Below are 25,889 nucleotides of genomic sequence, written 5' to 3'. Positions count from 1 at the left end.
CCTCCACACACAACTTATGTAGGCCACTCGTTCCTAGCGAAGCAAGGAACTTGTGAGGTGCAGGGGCTCCTTCTATCAAGTGCTACTCACTGGGAGGCGGAGCCCCCGGGCAAAGCCAAAGTCAGTAAGGCTGGGGACTTTCCACCCTTCCTAAGGGGTAATTCACCCAATGTAAATAACATGGTTTGTATTTTGGTTACGGAACAAATGACAAATTTGGAGATAATTTGTATTTTTCCTAACCATACAAACCTTAGCTATTTACTGTACACATATGTGCCTGCCATCCCTGGCCCCCAAGTCAAGTCCTACCTCTAAGTGAAGTGAAGCAATCACCGGTGTGTGGGGGGGAAGGGGTAGCAAGCTATCCCTTCCCCTACCCCCACTAACTAGTGCGGGGGTAGTTAACCCTCATTAAAAACTATTGGCTCGTCATTTCAGCTACACCGAAAGGTAAACCCAATGTAAATAGCTAAGGTTTGTATGGTTAGGAAAAATACAAATTATCTCCGAATTTGTCATATTGCAAGGCCGCAATTTTGGACGCTGTAACTGTAGTAGCAGAGGTCTGGAAGTACAGTAATTGCTTCGTATTATGGTGACTATGGATGTGCAATACAGAAGGACCATAATTTACGAGAATGACCATGAATGGGAGGTAAATCTGTTGTTGTTTGCAGATGATACTGTACTGGTAGCAGACACAGAAGAGAAGCTTGACCGACTAGTGACAGAATTTGGAAGGGTGTGTGAAAGAAGGAAGTTGAGAGTTAATGTGGGTAAGAGTAAGGTTATGAGATGTACGAGAAGGGAAGGTGGTGCAAGGTTGAATGTCATGTTGAATGGAGAGTTACTTGAGGAGGTGGATCAGTTTGAGTACTTGGGGTCTATTGTTGCAGCAAATGGTGGAGTGGAAGCAGATGTACGTCAGAGAGTGAATGAAGGTTGCAAAGTGTTGGGGGCAGTTAAGGGAGTAGTAAAAAATAGAGGGTTGGGCATGAATGTAAAGAGAGTTCTATATGAGAAAGTGATTGTACCAACTGTGATGTATGGATCGGAGTTGTGGGGAATGAAAGTGATGGAGAGACAGAAATTGAATGTGTTTGAGATGAAGTGTCTGAGGAGTATGGCTGGTGTATCTCGAGTAGATAGGGTTAGGAACGAAGTGGTGAGGGTGAGAACGGGTGTAAGAAATGAGTTAGCAGCTAGAGTGAATATGAATGTGTTGAGGTGGTTTGGCCATGTTGAGAGAATGGAAAATGGTTGTCTGCTAAAGAAGGTGATGAATGCAAGAGTTGATGGGAGAAGTACAAGAGGAAGGCCAAGGTTTGGGTGGATGGATGGTGTGAAGAAAGCTCTGGGTGATAGGAGGATAGATGTGAGAGAGGCAAGAGAGCGTGCTAGAAATAGGAATGAATGGCGAGCGATTGTGACGCAGTTCCAGTAGGCCCTGCTGCTTCCTCCGGTGCCTTAGATGACCGCGGAGGTAGCAGCAGTAGGGGATTCAGCATTATGAAGCTTCATCTGTGGTGGATAATGTGGGAGGTTGGGCTGTGGCACCCTAGCAGTACCAGCTGAACTCAGTTGAGTCCCTGGTTAGGCTGAAGGAACGTAGAGAGTAGAGGTCCCCTTTTTGTTTTGTTTCATTGTTGGTGTCGGCTACCCCCCAAAATTGGGGGCAGTGCCTTGGTATATGTATGTATGTATGTAATTGGTTCCTAGAAGCTGTTTGTAAGTCCAAATTTAGCCTGGGGCAGGCCTAACCTGAATCCCATGCCTATGATTTCCAGCGACAAAAAAGTCAATAGATAGTCGGGTTTCGTATGAAATAAATATCAGGTTATTACAAATGTAGACGAGAATGACCATGAATGGGAGGTAAATAAGTTGTTGTTTGCGGATGATACTGTACTGGTTGCAGACACAGAAGAGAACCTTGACCGACTAGTGACAGAATTTTGAAGGTTGTGTGAAAGAAGGAAGTTGAGAGTTAATGTGGGTAAGAGTAAGGTTATGAGATGTACGAGAAAGGAAGGTGGTGCAAGGTTGAATGTCATGTTGAATGGAGAGCTACTTGAGGAGGTGGATCAGTTTCAGTACTTGGGGTCTGTTGTTGCAGCAAATGGTGGAGTGGAAGCAGATGTACGTCAGAGAGCGAATGAAGGTTGCAAAGTGTTGGGGGCAGTTTTGTTTACTGTATTAAATGATATGATATTGTTTCATTACAGTACAGTATTTCTTTATCTTATCTTTGTTATTCTCAGTTGGATTTGTGTTCGTATCTCCGAATGTTTGGAAGTCGAAGATTAGTAATTTGAGGACCTTCTGTAATGGGAAATTTTGAACATTGTAACCATAGTAGTACCAAAGGTCTGGGAGTACGATATCTTAATGTTAATACGTGTCAAGGTCAAAGTCAAGCAAAAGGTCGAGAAATAAAGCTGACGCGGCAGAGCTCAGTGCTCTGCCGAATGCCCCTCTAGTTGTAGATGTAACATGAAAATAACAGGAGGGCAGTTGCACTTGTGTATAGATTTAACTAAGCTTTTGATTTAGTTTCAAGTTTCTTTTCTTTATATTTGCGGTGAGCTATTTAGTACAGTAATGTAATCATGTTTGAGTTTGAAGATCCTTTCAGTAAATTTATATCGCCTACTCTTTGTGTCGATAGTTGCTAAGGGCAGATAAGCTTAACCCTTTTACCCCCAAAGGACGTACTGGTACGTTTCACAAAACTCATCCCTTTACCCCCGTGGATGTACCGGTACGTCCTTGCCAAAAACTGCCATTTACATTTTATTGCATATTTTTTATATTTTTTTGAGAAACTTCAGGCATTTTCCAAGAGAATGAGACCAACCTGACCTCTCTATGACAAAAATTAAGGCTGTTAGAGCAATTTAAAGAATATATATAGCAAAATGTGCTTGGAAAAAAAATGCCTGGGGGTTAAGGGTTGGAAAGTTCCAAATAGCCTGGGGGTAAAAGGGTTAATAATTTTCCTATTTTGATTATCCTTTCTTGAAAATGGTCACCTTTGGGCTTATGTATGTTTAGATATTTTTAGAAATAATGAAAAAAAAAATAAAAATTATGATATTGTAATAAAAAATTTACCGTATATGTCTGTATCTACATCGTGGACTTTCAGCTAAACCAAGGATGGAGTGCTTGGAATATAACAATCGTTGTAGTATACCACACGTGTATCACCCACGCTCGTACCCTGTAACGGGATTTCTGTCGTGTGCAAGTGAGCCGTTAGGAGGTGACTGAGAGTCGATTGCAGCTCCTAATGGCTCGCTTGCACACGACAGAAATAACGCTACTGTGTAAAGAGCGTGTGTGATACACGTGCGACACAATAGCCTAGGGATTACTGTTTATTTCTTTTATTATGAGAAGATACAGTATTTGTAATGTCCAAACACTCAATGAAACTGTTATACTTACAGATGAAATCGTGAGACCAGACGGCGCGGAAATTCTGAGGAGAACGGAGCGGTCGCACAAAAATGGTAAACTGCTGGAAGTCAGGCATTTTTACCTGTGGACGAGGTAAGCATCCAACGAGGTGGAGTGAAGAAAACATCTGTTCTTTATAGAATACAAACCATTGTCTTTTATGTAGGTGATTGAGGTCTTATTCTGGGAAACTCAGCTTTTTTTCTGTAGTCGTACCTCGTGCAGAGACGTCTTGGCGTGACATTCTTTGATGATCTTACATACATACATATACTAAGGCACTTCCCCCAATTTTGGGGGGTAGCCGACATCAACAAATGAAACAAAACAAAAAAGGGGACCTCTACTCTCTACGTTCCTCCAGCCTAACAAGGGACTCAACCGAGTTCAGCTGGTACTGCTAGGGTTGCCACAGCCCACCCTCCCTGTTATCCACCACAGATGAAGCTTCATAATGCTGAATCCCCTACTGCTGCTACCTCTGCGGTCATCTAAGGCATCGGAGGCAGCAGCAGGGCCTACCGGAACTGCGTCACTTGATGATCTTGCATTGAAGATTTAAGTAGTTCATGTACGACTACTTGTCCTCTTTTGTACCTTGAGTCTTGTCTGTCCTCAGCTTCTACCCGTTTCTATATGTGGTTGCTGTTTTCCTATCAGCCTTTTTAAACATTGAAAGTAATCTTTTCTCCACCAGTGATTGCTTCGATGTCGTCGGAAGGGTCACTGGTTACTGGGCAGTGATTTCTCAACCTTCCCGGAACAAGAAACATGGGATGATCAGGCTTGGTGGCTGAAAACGAGGTTTCAAACCTTCGCTGTAAGTGATAGAGTTGTTAACCCTTTTACCCCCAAAGGACGTACTGGTACGTTTCACAAAACTCATCCCTTTACCCCCATGGACGTATGGGTACGCCCTTGCAAAAAACTGCTATTTACATTTATTTTTGCATATTTTTGATAATTTTTTGAGAAACTTCAGGCATTTTCCAAGAGAATGAGACCAACCTGACCTCTCTATGATGAAAATTAAGGCTGTTAGAGCAATTTAAAAAAAATATATACTGCAAAATGTGCTTGAAAAAAAAAAATAACCCCTGGGGATTAAGGGTTGGAAAGTTCCAAATACCCCGGGGGTAAAAGGGTTAAATCATCCCTTGAAAGGGAATAAAGTTAAGAAAAATAAGTTTGGGAAGACAGGAGAGAGCTTTTGGGTACTTAGTCACCCTTAATTATAGACCGTCAACTCTCTTGCTTGTTTTGCTGAGTTAGTTTCTACCCTTGACTTTCTTTGCCAGGAGATTTCCTGGATGGTTCCTGTTTGTAGTGGAAGCAATGGATAGGCAAGAAGTACTCTCTGGTAATTATTTGCGATTAGGTTACTCAAATATTTCGAATCCTTTTCATTCCTGTTTTGCCAAAGACCCCATGCCAATTTTAGTGCTGTTTCTGCTTATTCTCTCTTATCTTTGAGAGAATACACACATGGAGATTTTTCAATATTAATCTTACCCGATGATCATGTAGCTGTCAACTCCGTTGCCCGACAGAAATCTACGGTCGGGATACGCCAGCGATCGCTATCCAGGTGGGGGTGTACACAACAGCGCCATCTGTGAGTAGGTACTCAAGTACTTCTTGTCAACAAGAACTCAATTTTTCCTCTGTCGTGCCGCCGGCAAGACCTACTTGGATACGCTGTTGATTCTGGAGTTATTGTTCACGATTTGGTGATGTATTTGCTCTAGAGTTTAGCCTTCGCTATTCAGGAAGCTTTATCATTAGCTTAGCAAGCTTTTGGAATTAATTTGGATTAATTGTTAACGAACTTTGCTAGATTTTGGAATCCCCCCTTGACTACTTCTAAATTCAAGATGTCTGACCAGTCTCAAGTACCTAAGTACAGGCAGTGTAGCGTTAGGACTTGTGCTAGGCGTCTTCCGAAGGCCTCTATAGATCCTCACACCGTATGTTCCAATTGTAGGGGTAAATCCTGTCAATTGGAAGATCGATGTGGGGAATGTGCTGGGCTTTCGGAATTCGATTTTAACGAATTCCTTAGATATGCACGTAGGTTAGAGAAGGAGAGAAATAGGAGGAGTTCTTCTCGCTCTGTGGATTTTTCCTCTCCCCATGCCCCTCAACCTTTTCCTTCCCCTGTGGTGGTGACTCCCGAACCTGCTACGAGTGCTCAGCCTGCAATGGCGGATATGTTGCGTGCCATTCAGGCTCTCGGTGACAAAGTGGAGTCATTGGCTAATGACCGTAATCAGCTCTTGGCAGATGTCAGAGAGCTGAAAGTGAAGAGTGCAGTGGGAAGTGTTAGTGCTAGTGATGTGCAAAGTGTCAGTGTCGCGCATGAGGGTACATCTGTGCGTGCCAGTCGTCCTCCCAGTCCGGGACCTCTTGCAAGCTCCCAAGCCCAGGGGAGAAGCAATGTCGAAGGACCAAAGGGTTCGGCAGGCCTTGATCGGCGCACGGATGTATCCTCAGTGGTTGCGGACGTATCTGTTAAGGATCGTCCCATCCACATACAGACGAATGAGCCCTTACATTCCTCGTCTGTGGAAGAAGTTTCCAGGAGGAAACGGTGGACCAAGGTCTCACGACCGCTCAAACGTAAGGTCCCTTCCGAGCGAGTCCAACGGCCCAGTTGTAGCCACTGGGTCAGTTCGGACTCGCCGCAGTCATCTGATGACTGCACACCTCCCAAGAGAGGTAGAGTGGTCCCTCAACAGGCTACTGCTCCGTCTGTTGTTGCTCCAACCACAGTAGACCCTAAGTGGTCCATGCTGCAGACTATGCAGTCTCAGCTTGCGGCATTCATGCAGGAGTATCATGCTGAAAAGGTTAACACTGCTCCTGTTAACCTACAACCCGCCGAGGTTGTGCGCTCAGCAGATACTGCGGCTGCCTGCTCCCAACCTGTGAGAGCTCCACCACCGATGCGCAGTCCTCCCTGCCAGACGCATGTTCTTGCTGCACCATCTGCTAACATGCGTGAGCTACCGCATCAGGAGTTGCCGGGTTCCAGCACTATGCGGCATTCTCCTCAGCCCATGCAGCATGCTCTGCATACCTTACAGCATGCTCCGCATACCATGCAGCATGAGCCGCATACCTTACAGCATGCTCTGCATACCATACCGCATGCTCCTCAACCCACCGCAGCCCCTTCCACACACCAGCCCTCTGCTTTTGTTGTTGCCAGCTCGCAGACCGACCAGCAGCGGCATGATGTTGGATCCGCAGGTACGCATGCACCCGTACTGCCGGATTCAGCCGTTCAGCTTTCTGCTCTACCTTTGCCACTTACAACTCAGCTTTCGGATGATGGTGTATCGGATGACGAAGCTGCACATCTGGATGAACCTCACTCTGATTTTGAAGGGCCCAAGTCTACGCCTCCCTCCTTAGACTTTCGTAAAGTCCTTGCCTTGTTCAGGGACTTGTATCCTGAGCAGTTTGTGTCTGCAACCCCTCGTTCTCCTCCCTCCGAGTTTGCTCTGGGCATGCAGTCTGCTGCACCTGCCTTCACCAAGCTTGTTCTCGCCAGATCATCTAAGAGAGCTTTGAGGGTTATGGGAGAGTGGTTGCATTCCAAGAAGCAACTGGGAAAGACTTCTTTCGTCTTTCCGCCTACCAAGCTTGCTTCTAAGTCGAGCGTCTGGTATGCCACGGGAGAGGAACCCGGCTTGGGAGTTCCTGCCTCTGCCCAGGGCGACTTCTCAAGTCTGGTTGACTCTCCCCGCAGGTTGGCTATGAGACGTTCGAAGATCTGCTGGTCCTTTTCCGATTTAGATCATCTGTTGAAGGGAGTCTTTCGTGCCTTCGAGATATTCAACTTCCTCGATTGGTGTTTGGGAGCCTTAAGCAGGAAGACTTCCCCTTCAGATAAGGACTCGGCCATGCTGATCATGTCTAGCATGGACAAAGCAATTCGGGATGGGTCTGGTGAACTTGCGGCTTCGTATGTGTCAGGAGTCCTTAAGAAGAGAGAACATCTTTGCTCCTTCTTATCGGCTGGTATCACTCCTTGCCAGAAGTCAGAGTTGTTGTTTGCTCCTCTCTCCAAGTGTCTGTTTCCGGAGGAGCTGATTAAGGGGATGGCTGCCTCGCTTATCCAGAAGGATACTCATGATCTTATGGCATCTTCTGCACGTAAGGCTAAAACCTTACCTTCCGTGCCTAGACCCTTCCGCCCTGCAGCAGTTGACACTCCTGCATCTAGGTTCATCCCGCCCTTTCGTGGCAGAGCCTCCAGCAGAGGAGGTACCCGTGCAGACAGTCACCGTGGCAAGTCCAAGAAGGGTTCCAAGTCCGCAAAAGGCAAGTTCTGACTGCCTTCCTCTCCAGACAGCAGTAGGAGCCAGACTCAAGACCTTCTGGCAAGCCTGGGAGAGCAGAGGTGCAGACGCTCAGTCTGTGAAGTGGCTAAGGGAGGGATACAGAATTCCGTTCTGCCGCAGTCCCCCTCTAGCTACGTCTCCCATCAACCTCTCTCCCAACTACAAGGAGAAGGACAAGAGGCTAGCGTTGCAACAAAAGGTGTCGCTCTTGCTACAAAAGGAAGCGGTGGTCATAGTCCGGGATCATCAATCCCCGGGCTTTTACAACCGTCTCTTCCTGGTAGCCAAGAAGACAGGAGGTTGGAGACCGGTGCTGGACGTCAGTGCTCTCAATGCTTTTGTCACCAAGCAGACGTTCACGATGGAGACGACGAAGTCGGTCCTAGCAGCGGTCAGGCAGGAGGACTGGATGGTCTCGTTAGACCTGAAAGACGCGTACTTTCACGTCCCCATCCATCCAGACTCCCAACCTTTCCTAAGGTTCGTCTTTGGAAAGGTTGTGTACCAGTTCCAAGCCCTGTGCTTTGGCCTAAGCACGGCACCTCTTGTGTTTACCAGACTGATGAGGAATATTGCGAAATTCCTTCACTTGGCAGACATCAGAGCCTCCCTCTATTTAGACGACTGGCTTTTAAGAGCTCCAACAAGTCGTCGCTGTCTGGAGAATCTCAGATGGACTATGGATCTGACCAAGGAACTGGGCCTCCTGGTCAATATAGAGAAGTCCCAGCTCGTCCCATCCCAGACCATTGTCTACCTGGGTATGGAGATTCAGAGTCGAGCTTTTCGGGCTTTTCCGTCGGCCCCAAGGATCAATCAAGCCCTAGAATGCATCCAGAGCATGCTGAGAAGGAACCGATGCTCAGTCAGGCAGTGGATGAGTCTAACAGGGACACTTTCATCGCTGGCCCTGTTCATCGAGTTAGGGAGACTCCACCTCCGCCCCCTTCAGTATCATCTAGCTGCTCACTGGATAAAGGACATGACGCTAGAGACGGTCTCAGTTCCTGTTTCCGAAGAGATGAGGTCTACTCTAACGTGGTGGAAGAACAGCATTCTTCTCAAGGAAGGTCTACCATTGGCTGTTCAGACCCCCGACCACCGTCTCTTCTCGGACGCATCGGACACGGGCTGGGGTGCGACACTGGACGGACAGGAATGCTCGGGCACATGGAATCAGGAGCAAAGGACACTTCACATCAATTGCAAGGAGTTGTTGGCGGTTCATCTGGCCTTGATAAACTTCAAGTCCCTCCAGCTAAACAAGGTGGTGGAGGTGAACTCCGACAACACCACAGCCTTGGCTTACATCTCCAAGCAGGGAGGGACTCATTCGAGGAAGTTGTTCGAGATCGCAAGGGACCTCCTCATTTGGTCAAGAGATCGAAAGCTTACGCTGGTAACGAGGTTCATTCAGGGCGATATGAATGTCATGGCAGATCGCCTCAGCCGGAAGGGTCAGGTCATCCCCACAGAGTGGACCCTTCACAAGAATGTTTGCAGCAGACTATGGGCCCTGTGGGGTCAGCCAACCATAGATCTATTCGCTACCTCGATGACCAAGAGGCTCCCGATGTATTGTTCTCCGATTCCAGACCCAGCAGCAGTTCACGTGGATGCCTTTCTGCTGGATTGGTCCCATCTCGACCTGTATGCGTTCCCGCCGTTCAAGATTGTCAACAGGGTACTTCAGAAGTTCGCCTCTCACAAAGGGACACGGCTGACGTTGGTTGCTCCCCTCTGGCCCGCGAGAGAATGGTTCACCGAGGTACTGCAATGGCTAGTCGACGTTCCCAGGACTCTTCCTCTAAGAGTGGACCTTCTGCGTCAACCTCACGTAAAGAAGGTACACCCAACCTCCACGCTCTTCGTCTGACTGCCTTCAGACTATCGAAAGACTCTCAAGAGCTAGAGGCTTTTCGAAGGAGGCAGCCAGAGCGATTGCCAGAGCAAGGAGGACATCCAGTCCCAGAGTCTATCAGTCTAAATGGGAAGTCTTCCGAAGCTGGTGCAAGGCCAATGCAGTTTCCTCAACCAGTACCACTGTAACCCAGATTGCTGACTTCCTGTTACATCTAAGGAACGTAAGATCCCTATCAGCTCCTACGATCAAGGGTTACAGAAGTATGTTGGCAGCGGTATTCCGCCACAGAGGCTTGGATCTTTCCACCAACAAAGATCTACAGGACCTCCTTAGGTCTTTTGAGACCTCAAAGGAACGTCGGTTGTCCACTCCAGGCTGGAATCTAGACGTGGTTTTAAGGTTCCTAATGTCATCAAGATTTGAACCGCTCCAATCAGCCTCTTTTAAGGACCTCACATTAAAAACTCTTTTCCTCGTGTGCTTAGCAACAGCTAAAAGAGTAAGTGAGATCCACGCCTTCAGCAGGAACATAGGTTTCACATCTGAAACGGCTACATGTTCCTTGCAGCTCGGTTTTTTTGCTAAAAACGAGCTTCCTTCCCGTCCTTGGCCTAAGTCGTTCGAGATCCCAAGCCTGTCCAACTTGGTGGGGAACGAACTAGAGAGAGTACTTTGCCCAGTTAGAGCTCTTAGGTACTATTTAAGAAGGTCAAAGCCATTACGAGGACAATCAGAAGCTTTATGGTGTGCTATCAAGAAGCCTTCTCTACCGATGTCTAAGAACGCAGTTTCTTACTACATCAGGCTTCTGATTAGAGAAGCACATTCTCATCTGAAAGAAGAAGACCTTGCTTTGCTGAAGGTAAGGACACATGAAGTGAGAGCTGTTGCTACTTCAGTGGCCTTCAAACAGAACCGTTCTCTGCAGAGTGTTATGGATGCAACCTATTGGAGAAGCAAGTCAGTGTTCGCATCATTCTATCTCAAAGATGTCCAGTCTCTTTACGAGAACTGCTACACCCTGGGACCATTCGTAGCAGCGAGTGCAGTAGTAGGTGAGGGCTCAGCCACTACATTCCCATAATCCCATAACCTTTTTAACCTTTCTCTTGAATACTTTTTATTGTTGTTCTTTTGGTTGTACGGTCGGCTAAGAAGCCTTCCGCATCCTGGTTGATTTGGCGGGTGGTCAAATTCTTTCTTGAGAAGCGCCTAGGTTAGAGGTTGTGATGAGGTCCTTTAGTATGGGTTGCAGCCCTTTATACTTCAGCACCTAGGAGTCGTTCAGCATCCTAAGAGGACCGCTAGGCTCAGTAAGGAAGACGTACTTAAAAAAGGCAGAGTAATAGTTCAAGTCGACTTCCTTACCAGGTACTTATTTATTTTATGTTTGTTATTTTGAATAACTGATAAAATGAAATACGGGATACTTAGCTTCTTTGTTAACATGTATGCTGGTCTCCACCCACCACCCTGGGTGTGAATCAGCTACATGATCATCGGGTAAGATTAATATTGAAAAATGTTATTTTCATTAGTAAAATAAATTTTTGAATATACTTACCCGATGATCATGAATTAAAGAACCCGCCCTTCCTCCCCATAGAGAACCAGTGGACCGAGGAGAAAATTGAGTTCTTGTTGACAAGAAGTACTTGAGTACCTACTCACAGATGGCGCTGTTGTGTACACCCCCACCTGGATAGCGATCGCTGGCGTATCCCGACCGTAGATTTCTGTCGGGCAACGGAGTTGACAGCTACATGATCATCGGGTAAGTATATTCAAAAATTTATTTTACTAATGAAAATAACATATTTCATCCAGCATGCGGAAGTTTATCTAGCGAGTCCCCTGAACGTACACTGCCGACTTCTTCTGCATGTATGTTACAAGATACCCTTGATTTGCTTTGGAAGTTGATGTGTGGCATACCCGTGACCACTGGCTTGTCGGAGTTTGGGGCTTTATGGACCAGAATCAAAACCAATTTGTCGTTCTTCTGGCAACCTCTACAATATAATATTCCTGCGATTAATATTACAAGAGAATTACCGTCAGGTATCACGGGGTTCTAACCCCCGGAAACGACTATCCGAAGATATCTTGTATAATCAGGGACGTATCCTAAGATAACCATAGATATCTGCACCCCAAACAGACCTTACCCAGTCTAATCCTCTAAGGGGAAGGATAAATAAGGAGCCGTTACACATCCTATCACCTTCGAGTGCCATTGGTAATCTTGAAATTGACCTTGATACTAATTTTATACAACAGTTACTACATGCACTTAAATTCTTTCCCCTTTTGTGGAAATGTTATGAAAAATACTAATTATCATGTATCTGAATCAGTGAAGCTGATTAATTGTTACTAAATTTCATGCATAACTACAAACAAACACTAAAACTTCCCCCCAAGACAGGTAAATCAAACGTCATGATATCTACCATTCTCACCAATCCATCCATATGTTTTTGTCTACATCTTCCTTTCATCCTCCTTCCAATGATTTTACCAGTGAGAAATGTTTTAATTCTTGTCTTACCTCATAAATACAACATAAATACCAAAGAAATATTGTCTCCCATTCTCAAGAACCAGTGTACTGTACTTTGGTCTCAGCCAAAGAGTCCTTAGCTATTCACGAAGACCCTCCTGCCTCTGCAGTAGTTTCTACCGCCGTTCCGACGAGGGAATCTTGGTGGTGGTTTCTTTCATTCCAAAGTGCAGCAGTGCCCTTGGCACGTCGGATGAAAAAGTTACTCGTAAAAATCCCACAATGACAATCCGGCAGTCGCAGACATGTCTGCATTTTACTAAGATTCTTCGCAATGAGAAAAAGATAATATTACAGAAAAGCTGCGCAAAACATCAGGCCGCTCGGCCAGAATTAGAATGGAGGCTCGTAGTGCTGACAGATCAGGACCACCAGTGCATACTGGTTGCAGGTTGCCAGAACCTCGATAATTCTTCATTGAGTCTTTTGCCAGAATCTAAAAGAATTTCGGTTTGTATAGCTGGGAAAAATACAAATTACTTTTTAAATTGGTGATATAGATTTAGTTTGCATATGTATGAAACATAACTCTTTATAATAATCAGGCTATATATCAGTTTAGTGAGATCAATGTAACTCTATGGACATGAGTCATGGTATGACAATGAAACAATCTCCAATAGATTTAGTACATTTGAGAACAAAGCCCTCAGAAGGATATTGGGAATTAAATAGCAGGACAGGATTAGAAATGAAACTATAAGAGAGATTACTTGAGTGATATATGTGGATGAGATCATGATGAGGGGTAGATGGAGATGGTTTGGGCATGATCTTTGCATTCCCCAAGAGAGATTAGTTCACCAAACTTTCAACTGGGCTCCACAAGGCACTAGAAGAGTTAGAAGACCCAGGCTTATATGGCTGAAGACTATGAATTGTGAAGTAGATGATGATGAATGGAGAGGTATTAAATTAAGAGCTCAAGATAGAGACAACTGGCGAAATCTAAATGTGGCCCTTTGCATCAATAGGCGTAGGAGATAATGATGAGATACATTTAGTTGAAATGATGAACATATTGATTGGTATTTCGATGGTTTAGAAGAAGAATAGGTTGCTGTCATTGTTAAAGGTTATTTTAAAAATGTAATATATTGTTAATGTATTTTCAGTCAATTTAAAAACTAATGTTCTTATTATAGTTTTGAAATTCAGTTGAAAAGTTTTGCAGTATTTCTTTAGTTTGTAAATTATAATTTAGCAATCCTAATATTTCTTTTAAGAATAACTTATCTGTGTTGAAAACAGTTATTATTATTGTTATTAATTGCTAAGCTACAACCCTAGTTGGAAAAGCAGGATGCTATAAGCCCAAGGGCTCCAACAGAGAAAATAGCCCAGTGAGGAAAGAAAATAAGGAAACTATACAAGAGAAGTAATCAGTAATTAGATATTTGAAGAATAGTAACAATATTGAAATAAATTTTTCATATATAAACTATAAAAACTGTTAAGAAAACAAGTGGAAGAGAAATAAGATAGAATAATGTGCCTGAGTGTACCCTCAAGCAAGAGAACTCTAACCCAAGACAGTGGAAAGCCATGGTACAGTGGCTATGGCACTACCCAAGACCAGAGAACAGTGGTTTGATTTTGGAGAGTCCTTCTCCCAGAAGAGCTGCTTATCAAATGTATATATGGTCAGTATGTAGTGCATTGCCACTGTCCATTGCCTCTGCCATTCATGATTAAACTTTGAATAATAGTATGAAATTTAAGATCTTTATGAATGAGGTTTCTTTCATCTCTACAGGGACACATCAGCAAACGCTTCCGAGATTCTGGACCCGACGGATCCGGAGAGCATTGGCAACACAACTTTCGCCCCTCGCAAGACCTTCATCATCGTCCACGGCTTCCTCGGGTGGGGAACGGAGGATTGGATACTATCCATAAAAGACAGTGAGTGTTTGCAGTTTGCATGGGTTCTCATTTGACGTAGTTATTTAGAACTTTTAGTCTTTAACTTGACTTTATTTTAAAATTGGAATTTGGTTTTCATTTGACTTCATTTTTTTATCTGGAACTTGATGGTTCTTATTTGTGTTCCGGGTTTTAGATTTAATTTTTGGTGTTTTTTTTTTCACTTTTAGGAATGTCTTTTATTATAATCAGTGTTTGGTTTGAAATGTTTGCTTTGGAGAGCAGCTGGGTTGGTGTAAGTGTGTCAGACAAGTTTGGATCATTATATTAAAGAAATATTAGTTATATATTCAGTCTTGTAAATGGCTTATACAATCCCAAAACTGTGACTTGGATAGGGAGGCTGGCCCTTGGTGTGGACACTGTCAAATATAAACATGGAAAGATATGGATACAGTCTATAGTTATTTTGTAAGATTATAGATACCATCGTATGAGTTACTATTTTATTTTTGATAAATTTTGTTGTGTTTCTTTCCACGCAGCTGCCATACTTCAACTTCGTCTCGTTCAAAGTCGAATCCATTTCGGCCGAACGCTTTCACAACCTAGAAATGTATCTCGGTGTTGTTGTTAACCCTTTTACCCCCAAAGGACGTACTGGTACGTTTCACAAAAGCCATCCCTTTACCCCCATAGACGTACCGGTACGTCCTTGCAGAAAAATGCTATAAAAATTATTTTTTCATATTTTTGATAATCTTTTTAGAAACTTTAGGCATTTTCCAAGAGAATGAGACCAACCTGACCTCTCTATGACAAAAATTAAGGCTGTTAGAGCAATTTAAAAAAAATATACTGCAAAATGTGCTGGGAAAAAAATAACCCCCTGGGGGTTAAGGGTTGGAAATTTCCAAATAGCCTGGGGGTTAAAGGGTTAATGGAATTTTGACTTGATGATATAGTCGTGATATATAACATTTATAGACTTAACTGAGCCAAGCCAAAGATAGCCTTATATACATACATACATATACCAAAGGCACTTCCCCCAATTTTGGGGGGTAGCCGACAACAACAAGAAACAAAACAAAAAAGGGGACTTCTACTCTCTACGTTCCTCCAGCCTAACCAGGAACTCAGCCAAGTTCAGCTGGTACTGCTAGGGTGCCACAGCCCAACCTCCCACATTTCCACCACAGATGAAGCTACCTCCGCGGTCATCTAAGGCACCGCAGGAAGCAGCAGGGCCTACCGGAACTGCGTCACAATCGCTCGCCATTCATTCCTATTTCTAGCACGCTCTCTTGCCTCTCTCACATCTATCCTCCTATCACCCAGAGCTTTCTTCACACCATCCATCCACCCAAACCTTGGCCTTCCTCTTGTACTTCTCCCATCAACTCTTGCATTCATCACCTTCTTTAGCAGACAGCCATTTTCCATTCTCTCAACATGGCCAAACCACCTCAACACATTCATATCCACTCTAGCCGCTAACTCATTTCTTACACCCGTTCTCACCCTCACCACTTCGTTCCTAACCCTATCTACTCGAGATACACCAGCCATACTCCTCAGACACTTCATCTCAAACACATTCAATTTCTGTCTCTCCATCACTTTCATTCCCCACAACTCCGATCCATACATCACAGTTGGTACAATCACTTTCTCATATAGAACTCTCTTTACATTCATGCCCAACCCTCTATTTTGTTACTACTCCCTTAACTGCCCCCAACACTTTGCAACCTTCATTCACTCTCTGACGTACATCTGCTTCCACTCCACCATTTGCTGCAACAACAGACCCCAAGTACTTAAACTGATCCACCTCCTCAAGTAACTCTCCATTCAACATGACATTCAACCTTGCACCACCTTCCCTTCTCGTACATCTCATAACCTTACTCTTACCCACATTAACTCTCAACTTCCTTCTCTCACACACCCTTCCAAATTCTGTCACTAGTCGGTCAAGCTTCTCTTCTGTGTCTGCTACCAGTACAGTATCATCCGCAAACAACAACTGATTTACCTCCCATTCATGATCATTCTCGCCTACCAGTTTTAATCCTCGTCCAAGCACTCGAGCATTCACCTCTCTCACCACTCCATCAACATACAAGTTAAACAACCACGGCGACATCACACATCCCTGTCTCAGCCCCACTCTCACCGGAAACCAATCGCTCACTTCATTTCCTATTCTAACACATGCTTTACTACCTTTGTAGAAACTTTTCACTGCTTGCAACAACCTTCCACCAACTCCATATAACCTCATCACATTCCACATTGCTTCCCTATCAACTCTATCATATGCTTTCTCCAGATCCATAAACGCAACATACACCTCCTTACCTTTTGCTAAATATTTCTCGCATATCTGCCTAACTGTAAAAATCTGATTCATACAACCCCTACCTCTTCTAAAACCACCCTGTACTTCCAAGATTGCATTCTCTGTTTTATCCTTAATCCTATTAATCAGTACTCTACCATACACTTTTCCAACTACACTCAACAAACTAATACCTCTTGAATTACAACACTCATGCACATCTCCCTTACCCTTATATAGTGGTACAATACATGCACAGACCCAATCTACTGGTACCATTGACAACACAAAACACACATTAAACAATCTCACCAACCATTCAAGTACAGTCACACCCCCCTCCTTCAACATCTCAGCTCTCACACCATCCATACCAGATGCTTTTCCTACTCTCGTTTCATCTAGTGCTCTCCTCACTTCCTCTATTGTAATCTCTCTCTCATTCTCATCTCCCATCACTGGCACCTCAACACCTGGAATTCACTAATGGGTACCAGTACCAGTACAGTTGGTGCTCTGGGCACATCTCAATGCATACTGTAGGCAATGTCAACTTACGGGGCTGGCCTTTATAGATCATGATTTGTTTATATTGTAATTTAACTTAAAACAATCCTAAACTATGGATTAATTAAAGGTTTTAAAGTCTTCAAAGGGAACTAAGAATAACATGAGTCTAAAGTGTTTGTGAATTCGTCTAATAACTGTTTATCTGTAGGAGGAAGACTTTTGCAGTCAGCATATTCTTTTAGTAAAAGCATCACCTGCAGATGGAAGACTTTTTCAGAATCGGCATATTCTTTGGTAGGCATGGGGACAGATAAGATGGGAACTTTAGGTAAAAAGCGAACAAGAACTCACTTGCACGTCTAACTCCACGAAGGGAAAAGACGATGGAAAACTGTTTATGACGTTGATGTCGGGAGTGTATGTAGTTCGTTGGGAGAGTTGTAAACTTTATTATATGTCAAATCGATTTTCTTTATGGCCAAGATGTTTTTAATCAATGTCTTGAATACGATATGAAGTTATTTTTCCAATTTATGAAATATTATGATAGTGTCACTTTGTCAGGAGTGAAGCCGGTTGGAAAGCAAACACAGGGTTGAGACTTAGTCTTAGGGTAAGATAAGGATAACGGTATCTAAGGGGGTTCACTGAGTCATAAAACCCCCCCCCCCCATAGGTTAGTAGATAAGGGTATGGCTCATAGGTTAGGTGGTGAAGCTTGTGTTATCTGGTGTTCTTGTGTTTTTTTCCCTTTTAGAATTTGTTTTTTTAATCATAAACTTTAAAATTTTATGATCGGTTTCTCCCAACCGATTACAAAGATTCCCTGATAATTTCATTGATTTACCCCCACAGAATTACTGAGCCTGGTCGACTGCAATGTCATCGCCGTGGACTGGCCCGCCGGAACGTCCGTGGTGCAGTACTACGTCGTCGTTGGGAGGGTGGTGTATGTGGCGCAGGACTTAGCCTTGTTGTTAAATGTGCTGATGGCCAAGAAAGGCCTCGATATGGGGGACATACATGCCGTCGGGCATTCTCTGGGGGCCCACGTCACCGGTCTGGCGGCGAAAGCGATACCTGCTAGGTTCGGAAGGATCACTGGTGGGTATTTGGTTTGTTTACGTTGAATATCGGATGTCCGTTTAGAGTTTTGAGAGATTCTAAGAGGTTTTGATTAAAGAATCCTTTTTGAGATTCAAGACAAGAAAGTTCATGTTGTCGTCTTGGACGTTTGTGAAACATGAGGCTAATGACTTAACCAAATATGAGGCTAATGACTTAATCAAATGTGAGGCTAACGAGCGAACAATCCTGTTCGGAAGAACGTTAATAACATCATCTTTTCAAAGAACAAGTTGTTGTGAGATCAGATTCTGCGCTGAGGGAGGACAATCTTGCATAGTCTTTCGTAGACAGGCAGGTGGCTAGATTTAGTAAGGTAGAGTTATAGTTATGCTTTAGCAAGAGGAAAATCAGAAGGGAGATGCAGAACGTTATGAACAAAAAGGCCATAAAAGACTAACCATGGATGATAAACAATATAGGAAGGCAAGTAATGTAGGAGACAATTCGATAGAGGAACATTGCAATGAACAAACCTCTTTGATGATGATGCTGTATCATTACTGGAGTTTATAATCTATAACCCCTTAGGTTTCTATCGGACAACCCCAGGAACCTTTGGTTTTTTATAAGGCAACCTCAGAGCCCCTAGATGTAATGTAGTTAGGGTATTGTTTAGTATAAATCTCGCTTAGCCATCACTTGCGGAGTCAGTCTTGAGCACTTTTGTTTATTGGTGTGGATTAAAGAAAAAGGTATTGAAAGCCTGGATGGTAGAAAGAGTTTTTTAAACTGCTATTTAGTATCATATTTATGTACATTAGAAGTTTAAAAATACAGTACACAACTGCACCGTGTATCTGTCAAAGAACTGGATTTTAGTATCATATTCACGTACAATCGAAACTTACAAATACCATGTACCTGTTGAAGGAAATCTTACGGGTCTTCGGGAATGTGATTCTCAAGTTCTTGATTTTTTTCAGGGTTGGATCCAGCAGGTTTGACTTACCACAACACCGGACCCTCCGAGAGGCTGGACCGCGGGGACGCCGAATACGTCGACGTCATGCACACGAACGGCTGCAATACTAAATTGAACCCTTGGTTTGTAAGTCCTCAACGGAAGTTTTAACGTTATGATGTCTGTTTCGTTGCTGAATTGTTTGAGTGGGACCGTTAATGTAGTATTTCTTGTACAGTAAGTTTTAAGATTTTCTTATTTTGAGCGTTTTTTTTTATTTTTTTGTTGGCTGTAGTTTCTTAGGTATCTCGGAAGGCACTTGGAACGGGTACAGTCAGTTGATGAAGCACTAAAGGCAATTGATTTCTGCCATTAAAAAGGCCAATGAACTTATTCCTCAGGCACAGATAGTCCTTCCTCAGCCATTTTTACACCTCCTGATATGTTAAAAATTTTGGTTTACATCCAAAATTAGCCATCGAGGCATGAGCTATAGCTTGTGAAGGCACTGAAAGTCCTGGAGAAGAGGACATCTTTCTGGATAGGCATAATGCTCGTAGTACGCTGAAAGTAGTCAGGATAGAATAGAATAGTGCAGAGAACTGGCTGAACATATTAAATGCTGTAACTTGAAATAGGAGATGTGAATCAGTTTTGATGATGTGAAATAGTTATTCATATTTATTTTGATTGTTTTTTACAGTTATTCATATTTTTTGAAATTGTTATTTTGTAGTTAATCATAATTTAAAAAAAATTGATTTTTGCAGTTATTCATATTTTCAAAATATTTATTTTTAAATTCATAATTTTAAAAATGTTTTCTTGCAGTTATATAGTATTTTTTAAATTGATTTTCACAATAGAATAGGTTACAACTATATGCATCTGCTGAGTTTACCGGCTGAAGCCGGCCAAAGAAATGGCTGCTTCCAATCACTGTGATCTCCTCCCATTCTTTCAGAGTTGTTACGGCATCAACGAGAACCTGGGCCACTCGGACTTCTGGCCGAACGGCGGCGAGTACCAGCCGGCCTGCCGCAGTCCTCACAAGTTGGAAGGTAAGTTACTGTCCGACTGCTTTACCCCTTACGTGTAGTATAGTTTAAAAGGTCTTCAACTTAGAAATCTTCGATTTACAGACACAGATTCGACTGAAATCATGACTCTCAGATATTGTATCAAAAGTTCATGATGAAATATTATATAATTTAATGTTTTGGAGTAGACTTCTCTCTTGCTTGAAGGTACACTCGGACACACTACTCTAATCTTATTTCTCTTCATCTTTTTGTTTCTTTAAAGTTTTTATATTATATGCATGAAAGATTTTTGTTATTGTTCTTAAAATGTTTTAATTGTTCATTACTTCTATCTTAGTTTATTTATTTTCCTTTTCTAACCGAGCTATTTTTCCCTGTTAGAGCCCTTGGGTTTATAGCATCCTGTTTTTCCAAGTAGGGTTGTAGCTTAGCAAGTAATAATGATAATGATGATAATAATAATCATAATAATAATAATAATGATAAGTAAGACAAAATTTGTAATATGAAACGGGAGAATTAGTTGACTTCTGCAGCTGAAAAAGTAAAAGCCTAAAATTTAGCAAAACTCTATTTAATTGGAGCAAATGTTTTTATGTTGACCAGGCTGACATGAGTCTTTTTATAGTATATATATGACATATCTGTTTTTGACGTTGTTAATAGTTTATATTGGACATATCTGTTTTGACGCTGTTACTGTTTTTAGAATGATATATTGTTAATTTATTCTCATTTGTTTATTTCCTTATTTCCTCACTGGGTTATTTTTCCCTATTGGAGCCCTTGGGCTTATAGCATCTTGCTTTTCCAACTAGGGTTGTAGCTTGGCTAGTAATAATAATAATAAAACAACTTGGAACCGATCAAGTTTATAAGTTGATGATCAGAATTAGGAAATATCTTATTACACCATGGGTTAATTTTCGTAGTCACAATAATTTACGGATTAAACGGTTCTTATTTAAACTGTAAAATTGTCTTTATTTTCAAATACAGGGAAATTGTTTTTAGAGTAATATTCTTTTATAGAGGAATTTCAAAGAGACTGATTACAGCATCTATGAATTTTGTAAAAAATATTAATGTTTATAAGCCAATATAAATCATATTTAACTCTTCGATGACTGATGGATGTAATGTACGTCCCCAAATACTTTAGATATTTTTTTCAAATATATATGAAAAATTGAATTTCACACCTAAGGGAAAATAGCTTTATTATTATTGTTATTATTATCATTATTATCATTATTATCACTTGCTAAGCTACAACTTTAGTTGGAAAAGCAGGATGCTATATGCCCTATAAGGGCTCCAACAGAGAAAAATAGCCCAGTGAGGAAAGGAAAACCAGGAAATAAATAAACTACAAGAGAAGTAATGAACAATTGAAATAGAATATTTTAAGAACGGTAAAAACATTAAAACATATTTCATACAGGAACTATAAAAAGAGACATGTCCGAACTTTTGTAATTGCAGGAGATCTCGGATGTGATCACATGATGGCCTACAAGTACTTCCTGGAGAGCATAGATTACGGCATCGAGGACACGCTCTTCCTCTCTCGCAACTGCTCCGACTGGGGGGACTACGCCGCTGGGAACTGCCCCTGCAGCGACGGTGCTCAGTATATGGGCTTCTACGCTAACGAGGAGTAAGTTTTATCACTCGGCTGTCGTATGTTTGAATTGTGGACTGTTTAACCCAATGGACGTACTGGTACGTTTCACAAAACTCATCCCTTTACCGCCATGAACTTACCAGTACATCCTTGGAAAGAAACTGCTGTTTACAGTTTTTTGCATATTTCTGATAACTTTTTGAGAAACTTCAGGCATTTTCCTAAAGAATGAGACCAACCTCACCTCTCTATGCCGAGAATTAAGGCTGTTAGCGCAATTTAAATAGAATATATTGCAAAACGTGCTTGAAAAAGAAAACGCTTGCGGGTTAAGAGTTGGAAAGCTCCAAATAGCGTTGGCGGTAAAAGGATTGAAATGTTTGGGATTATCGCTCGTTTGTTGTATGTTTGGATCGTGGGTCGTTTCAGCTCCAGCGGGGAACACTTTAAAATGTTTGGGATTCATTCGGGTAACAGTCACTTAATAAAGGTGGGCAGAACAGAAAGACGTGCTGCTGCGACCTCCTTTTATTGGTAATCAAAACTTATTGTTCACAAGCGTTAATTACCAATTTTCAATATTAAACTTAGCCGGTGATTATATAAGCTGCAGCTCTGCTGCCCGACAGAAAAACTTACAGTCAAAATACGCCAGCGGTCGCTATGCAGGAGGGGGTGTACATCAACAGCGCCATCTGTCGAGCAGGTACTTAGTACTCCATGTAAACAAAGAACCAATTTTCTCTCTGTCGTGCCACCGGCAAGACCTACTAAATTCGCTGTTGCTTACTGGATTGGTTTTCACAGATTTTGGTGAAGTACACATTTCTAGTTATTAGCTTTCGCTTTGCAGAGGTTATCTTCAATACATCCTTGCATTCTTTTATTGATTTTTGGATTATTTGTTGACGACTTGGATAGATTTTGAATTCCCCCTTGACTAATTCAAGATGGCTGACCCTTCTCAAGTCCCTAAATACAGAAAGTGTAGTGCTAAGGACTGTTCAAGGCGTCTTCCGAAGGCCTCTATCGATCCGCACACCGTTTGTTCCAGTTGTCGGGATAAAACCTGTCAATTGGAAGATCGATGTGAGGAATGCGTTGGGCTTTCGGAATTCGATTTTCTCGAATTCCTGAAATATTCACGTAGGCTAGAGAGAGATAGAGTCAGGAGAAGTTCATCTCGCTCCGTTGATATTTCCTCTCCTCATGCCCCACAACCTTTTCCTTCCCCTGTAGTGGTTGCTCCTGATCCCCCGTCTAGCACTCAACCTTCGATGGCAGATATGATGCGTGCCATCCAGGCTCTGGGTGAGAGAGTCGAGTCATTGGCGAGTGACCGTAACCAACTCATGGCAGACGTCAAGGAGTTGAAGGGTAAGAGTGCAGTGGGTAGTGACAAAGTGAGTGGTAGTGTTGTGGAAAGTGTTAGTGTTGCGCTTGAGGGTGCGTCTGTTCGTGCCTGTCGTCCTCCCAGTCCGGGACCTCTTGCAAGCTCCCAAGCCCAGGGGAGAAGCAATGTCGTACGACCAAAGGGTTCGACAGGCTTTAATCAGCGGACAGACGTTCCCTCCGTGGTTTCGGACGTATCTTACCAAGATCGCCCCACCCACAAGAAGACGAGAGAGCCCATTTATTCCTCGTCTGCGGAAGATGTTTCTCGGAAGAAACAATGGACCAAGGTCTCACGGCCTCTTAAACGCAAGGTCCCTTCCGCGCAAGTCCAACGGCCCAGCTGTAGCCACTGGGTCAGTTCGGACTCGCTGCAGTCTTCCGATGACTGCACACCTCCTAAGAGAGGCAAAGCGGTACCGCAACAGGCAGTAACACCGTCTGTTGCCGCACCTGCTACTGTAGACCCTAAGTGGTCTTTGCTGCAGACCATGCAGACGCAGTTAACGTCATTAATGCAGGACTTTCGTGCGGAGAAGGTTGACGCTGCACCCGTTAGCCTACAACCAACCACGGTTGTGCGTCCAGTGGACGCTGAGGCTACCTTCTCCCGCACTCCAGCTGTGAGAGTCCCGCCACCCATGCGCAGTGTACCCTGCCAGCCGCATGTTGACGTTCAGCGACGCACGGAACCCTCCGTTGACGTTCGCGAGTTACAACAACAACCTAAGTTGTTTTGTTTTGACGCGGTGCGTCAACCTCCGCAACCCAGTGTGGTTACCGCTACTCGCCCACAGCAGACTAGACAGTCAGGAGTAGACGCTTTGCGCCCCCGCGCTGCTATGGTTGTTGCCAGCTCACAGACTGGCCAACAGTTCCATGACGTTGCGTCCAGTGCAGTCACGCATGCACCCGTGCTGCCGGACTCAGCTGACCAGCCAATTCCTACTCCTTTGCCGCTTCCTCCTCAGTATTCAGACGATGGACTCTCTGATGATGACGACGCTGCACACTTTGACGACCCGCATACGGACATCGACGAACCCAAGACCACGCCTCCCTCCTTGGACTTTAGGAAAGTTCTTGCACTGTTCAAGGAGATGTATCCTGATCAGTTTGTTTCTGCAGCCCCACGCTCTCCTCCATCTGAGTTCGCTTTAGGCACGCAGTCATCCGCGCCTGCCTTTACGAAGCTCGTCCTCGCCCGCTCGTCTAAGAGAGCTTTAAGAGTGTTGGGAGATTGGATGCAGTCCAAAAAGCACCTTGGGAAGACAGCATTCTTGTTTCCCCCTGCGAAACTCGCTTCCAGATCGAGCGTCTGGTATGCCACGGGAGAAGTTCTCGGCTTGGGAGTTCCTGCCTCTGCCCAGGGCGACTTCTCAAGTCTAGTAGACTCTCCCCGCAGGCTAGCCATGAGACGCTCCAAGATTTGTTGGACTCCTTCAGACTTAGACCATCTGATGAAAGGAGTGTTCAGAGCCTTCGAGGTTTTTAACTTTTTGGATTGGTGTTTGGGAGCGTTGAGCAGGAAGACCTCCCCTTCTGACAAGGAAACTTCCATGCTCATTATGTCCTGCATGGACAAGGCCATACGGGACGGTTCCAGTGAGCTTGCGGCTTCGTTCGTTTCCGGGGTCCTCAAGAAACGGGAAAACCTTTGCTCCTTCTTGTCAGCTGGAGTAACACAATGTCAGAGATCGGAACTTATGTTTGCTCCTCTCTCAAAGTGCCTTTTCCCAGAGGAGTTGATCAAGGAGATTGCTGCCTCCTTGATTCAAAAAGACACGCATGACCTGGTTGCGTCATCTGCCCGCAAAGCCACCCCTTTGCCTACCGTGTCTAGACCCAGGATGGACACTCCAGCGTCCAGATTTATTCCGCCCTTTCGTGGCAGAGCCTCCAGCAGAGGAGGTGCTCGTGCCGAAGGGAGACGTGGGATTAAGAAGAAAGGTACCAAGTCCTTTAAAGGCAGAGTCTGACTGCCACCTTCTTCAGACAGCAGTGGGAGCCAGACTCAAGAACTACTGGCAGTCCTGGGAGAACAGGGGCGCAGATGCACAATCTGTGAAGTTGCTCAGAGAAGGGTACAAGATCCCGTTTATGCGCAAGCCCCCTCTAGCAACGTCTCCCTTCGACCTCTCTCCCAGGTACAGAGAGGAGGACAAGAGACTAGCTTTGAAGCAAGAGGTGTCTCTCTTACTAGAAAAGGGAGCGGTAGTCAAAGTCCGGGACCATCAATCCCCGGGCTTCTACAACCGTCTCTTCTTAGTGGTAAAGAAGACAGGAGGGTGGAGACCGGTGCTAGACGTCAGTGCTCTGAATGTCTGTCACAAAGCAGACGTTCGCCATGGAGACGACAAAGTCTGTGCTAGCAGCGGTCAGGAAGGAAGACTGGATGGTCTCTTTAGACCTAAAGGACGCTTACTTTCACGTCCCCATCCACCCAGATTCCCAACCTTTTCTAAGGTTCGTTTATGGGAAGGTTGTCTACCAATTTCAAGCCCTGTGCTTTGGCCTAAGCACGGCGCCTCTTGTCTTTACGAAACTGATGAGGAATATTGCCAAATTCCTGCATTTAGCGGACATCAGAGCCTCCCTCTATTTGGACGACTGGCTTCTAAGAGCTTCTTCCAGTCGTCGCTGTCTGGAGAATCTAAAGTGGACTCTAGATCTGACCAAGGAATTGGGTCTCCTGGTCAATATGGAAAAGTCCCAACTGGTCCCATCCCAAACTATAGTGTACTTAGGGATGGAGATTCACAGTCAAGCTTTTCGGGCTTTTCCGTCGGCCCCCAGAACAAGTCAAGCCCTAGGATGCATCCAGAACATGTTAA

The 25,889-nt window shown here is 43.9% G+C and overlaps 1 protein-coding gene across 1 annotated transcript in view; it reads left to right on the top strand.

Moving 5' to 3' along the window:
• LOC137618803 (inactive pancreatic lipase-related protein 1-like) overlaps positions 1–25,889 on the top strand; it is a 66,942-nt gene that overhangs the window by 28,741 nt on the left and 12,312 nt on the right. The window contains exons 3-8 of the mRNA XM_068349009.1: positions 3,456–3,558; positions 13,998–14,146; positions 17,820–18,068; positions 19,016–19,140; positions 19,958–20,054; positions 21,522–21,696. Of these exons, the coding sequence (XP_068205110.1) occupies positions 3,456–3,558; positions 13,998–14,146; positions 17,820–18,068; positions 19,016–19,140; positions 19,958–20,054; positions 21,522–21,696 (898 nt within the window). The remainder of the gene's footprint in view (positions 1–3,455; positions 3,559–13,997; positions 14,147–17,819; positions 18,069–19,015; positions 19,141–19,957; positions 20,055–21,521; positions 21,697–25,889) is intronic.

This window comes from Palaemon carinicauda, chromosome 25, assembly GCF_036898095.1.
Source record: "Palaemon carinicauda isolate YSFRI2023 chromosome 25, ASM3689809v2, whole genome shotgun sequence".
In the NCBI taxonomy this organism is placed as follows: Eukaryota; Metazoa; Arthropoda; class Malacostraca; order Decapoda; family Palaemonidae; genus Palaemon; species Palaemon carinicauda.
The sequence above is the reverse complement of the archived record's forward strand: the minus strand, read 5'-3'. Positions and strand labels throughout refer to the sequence as shown.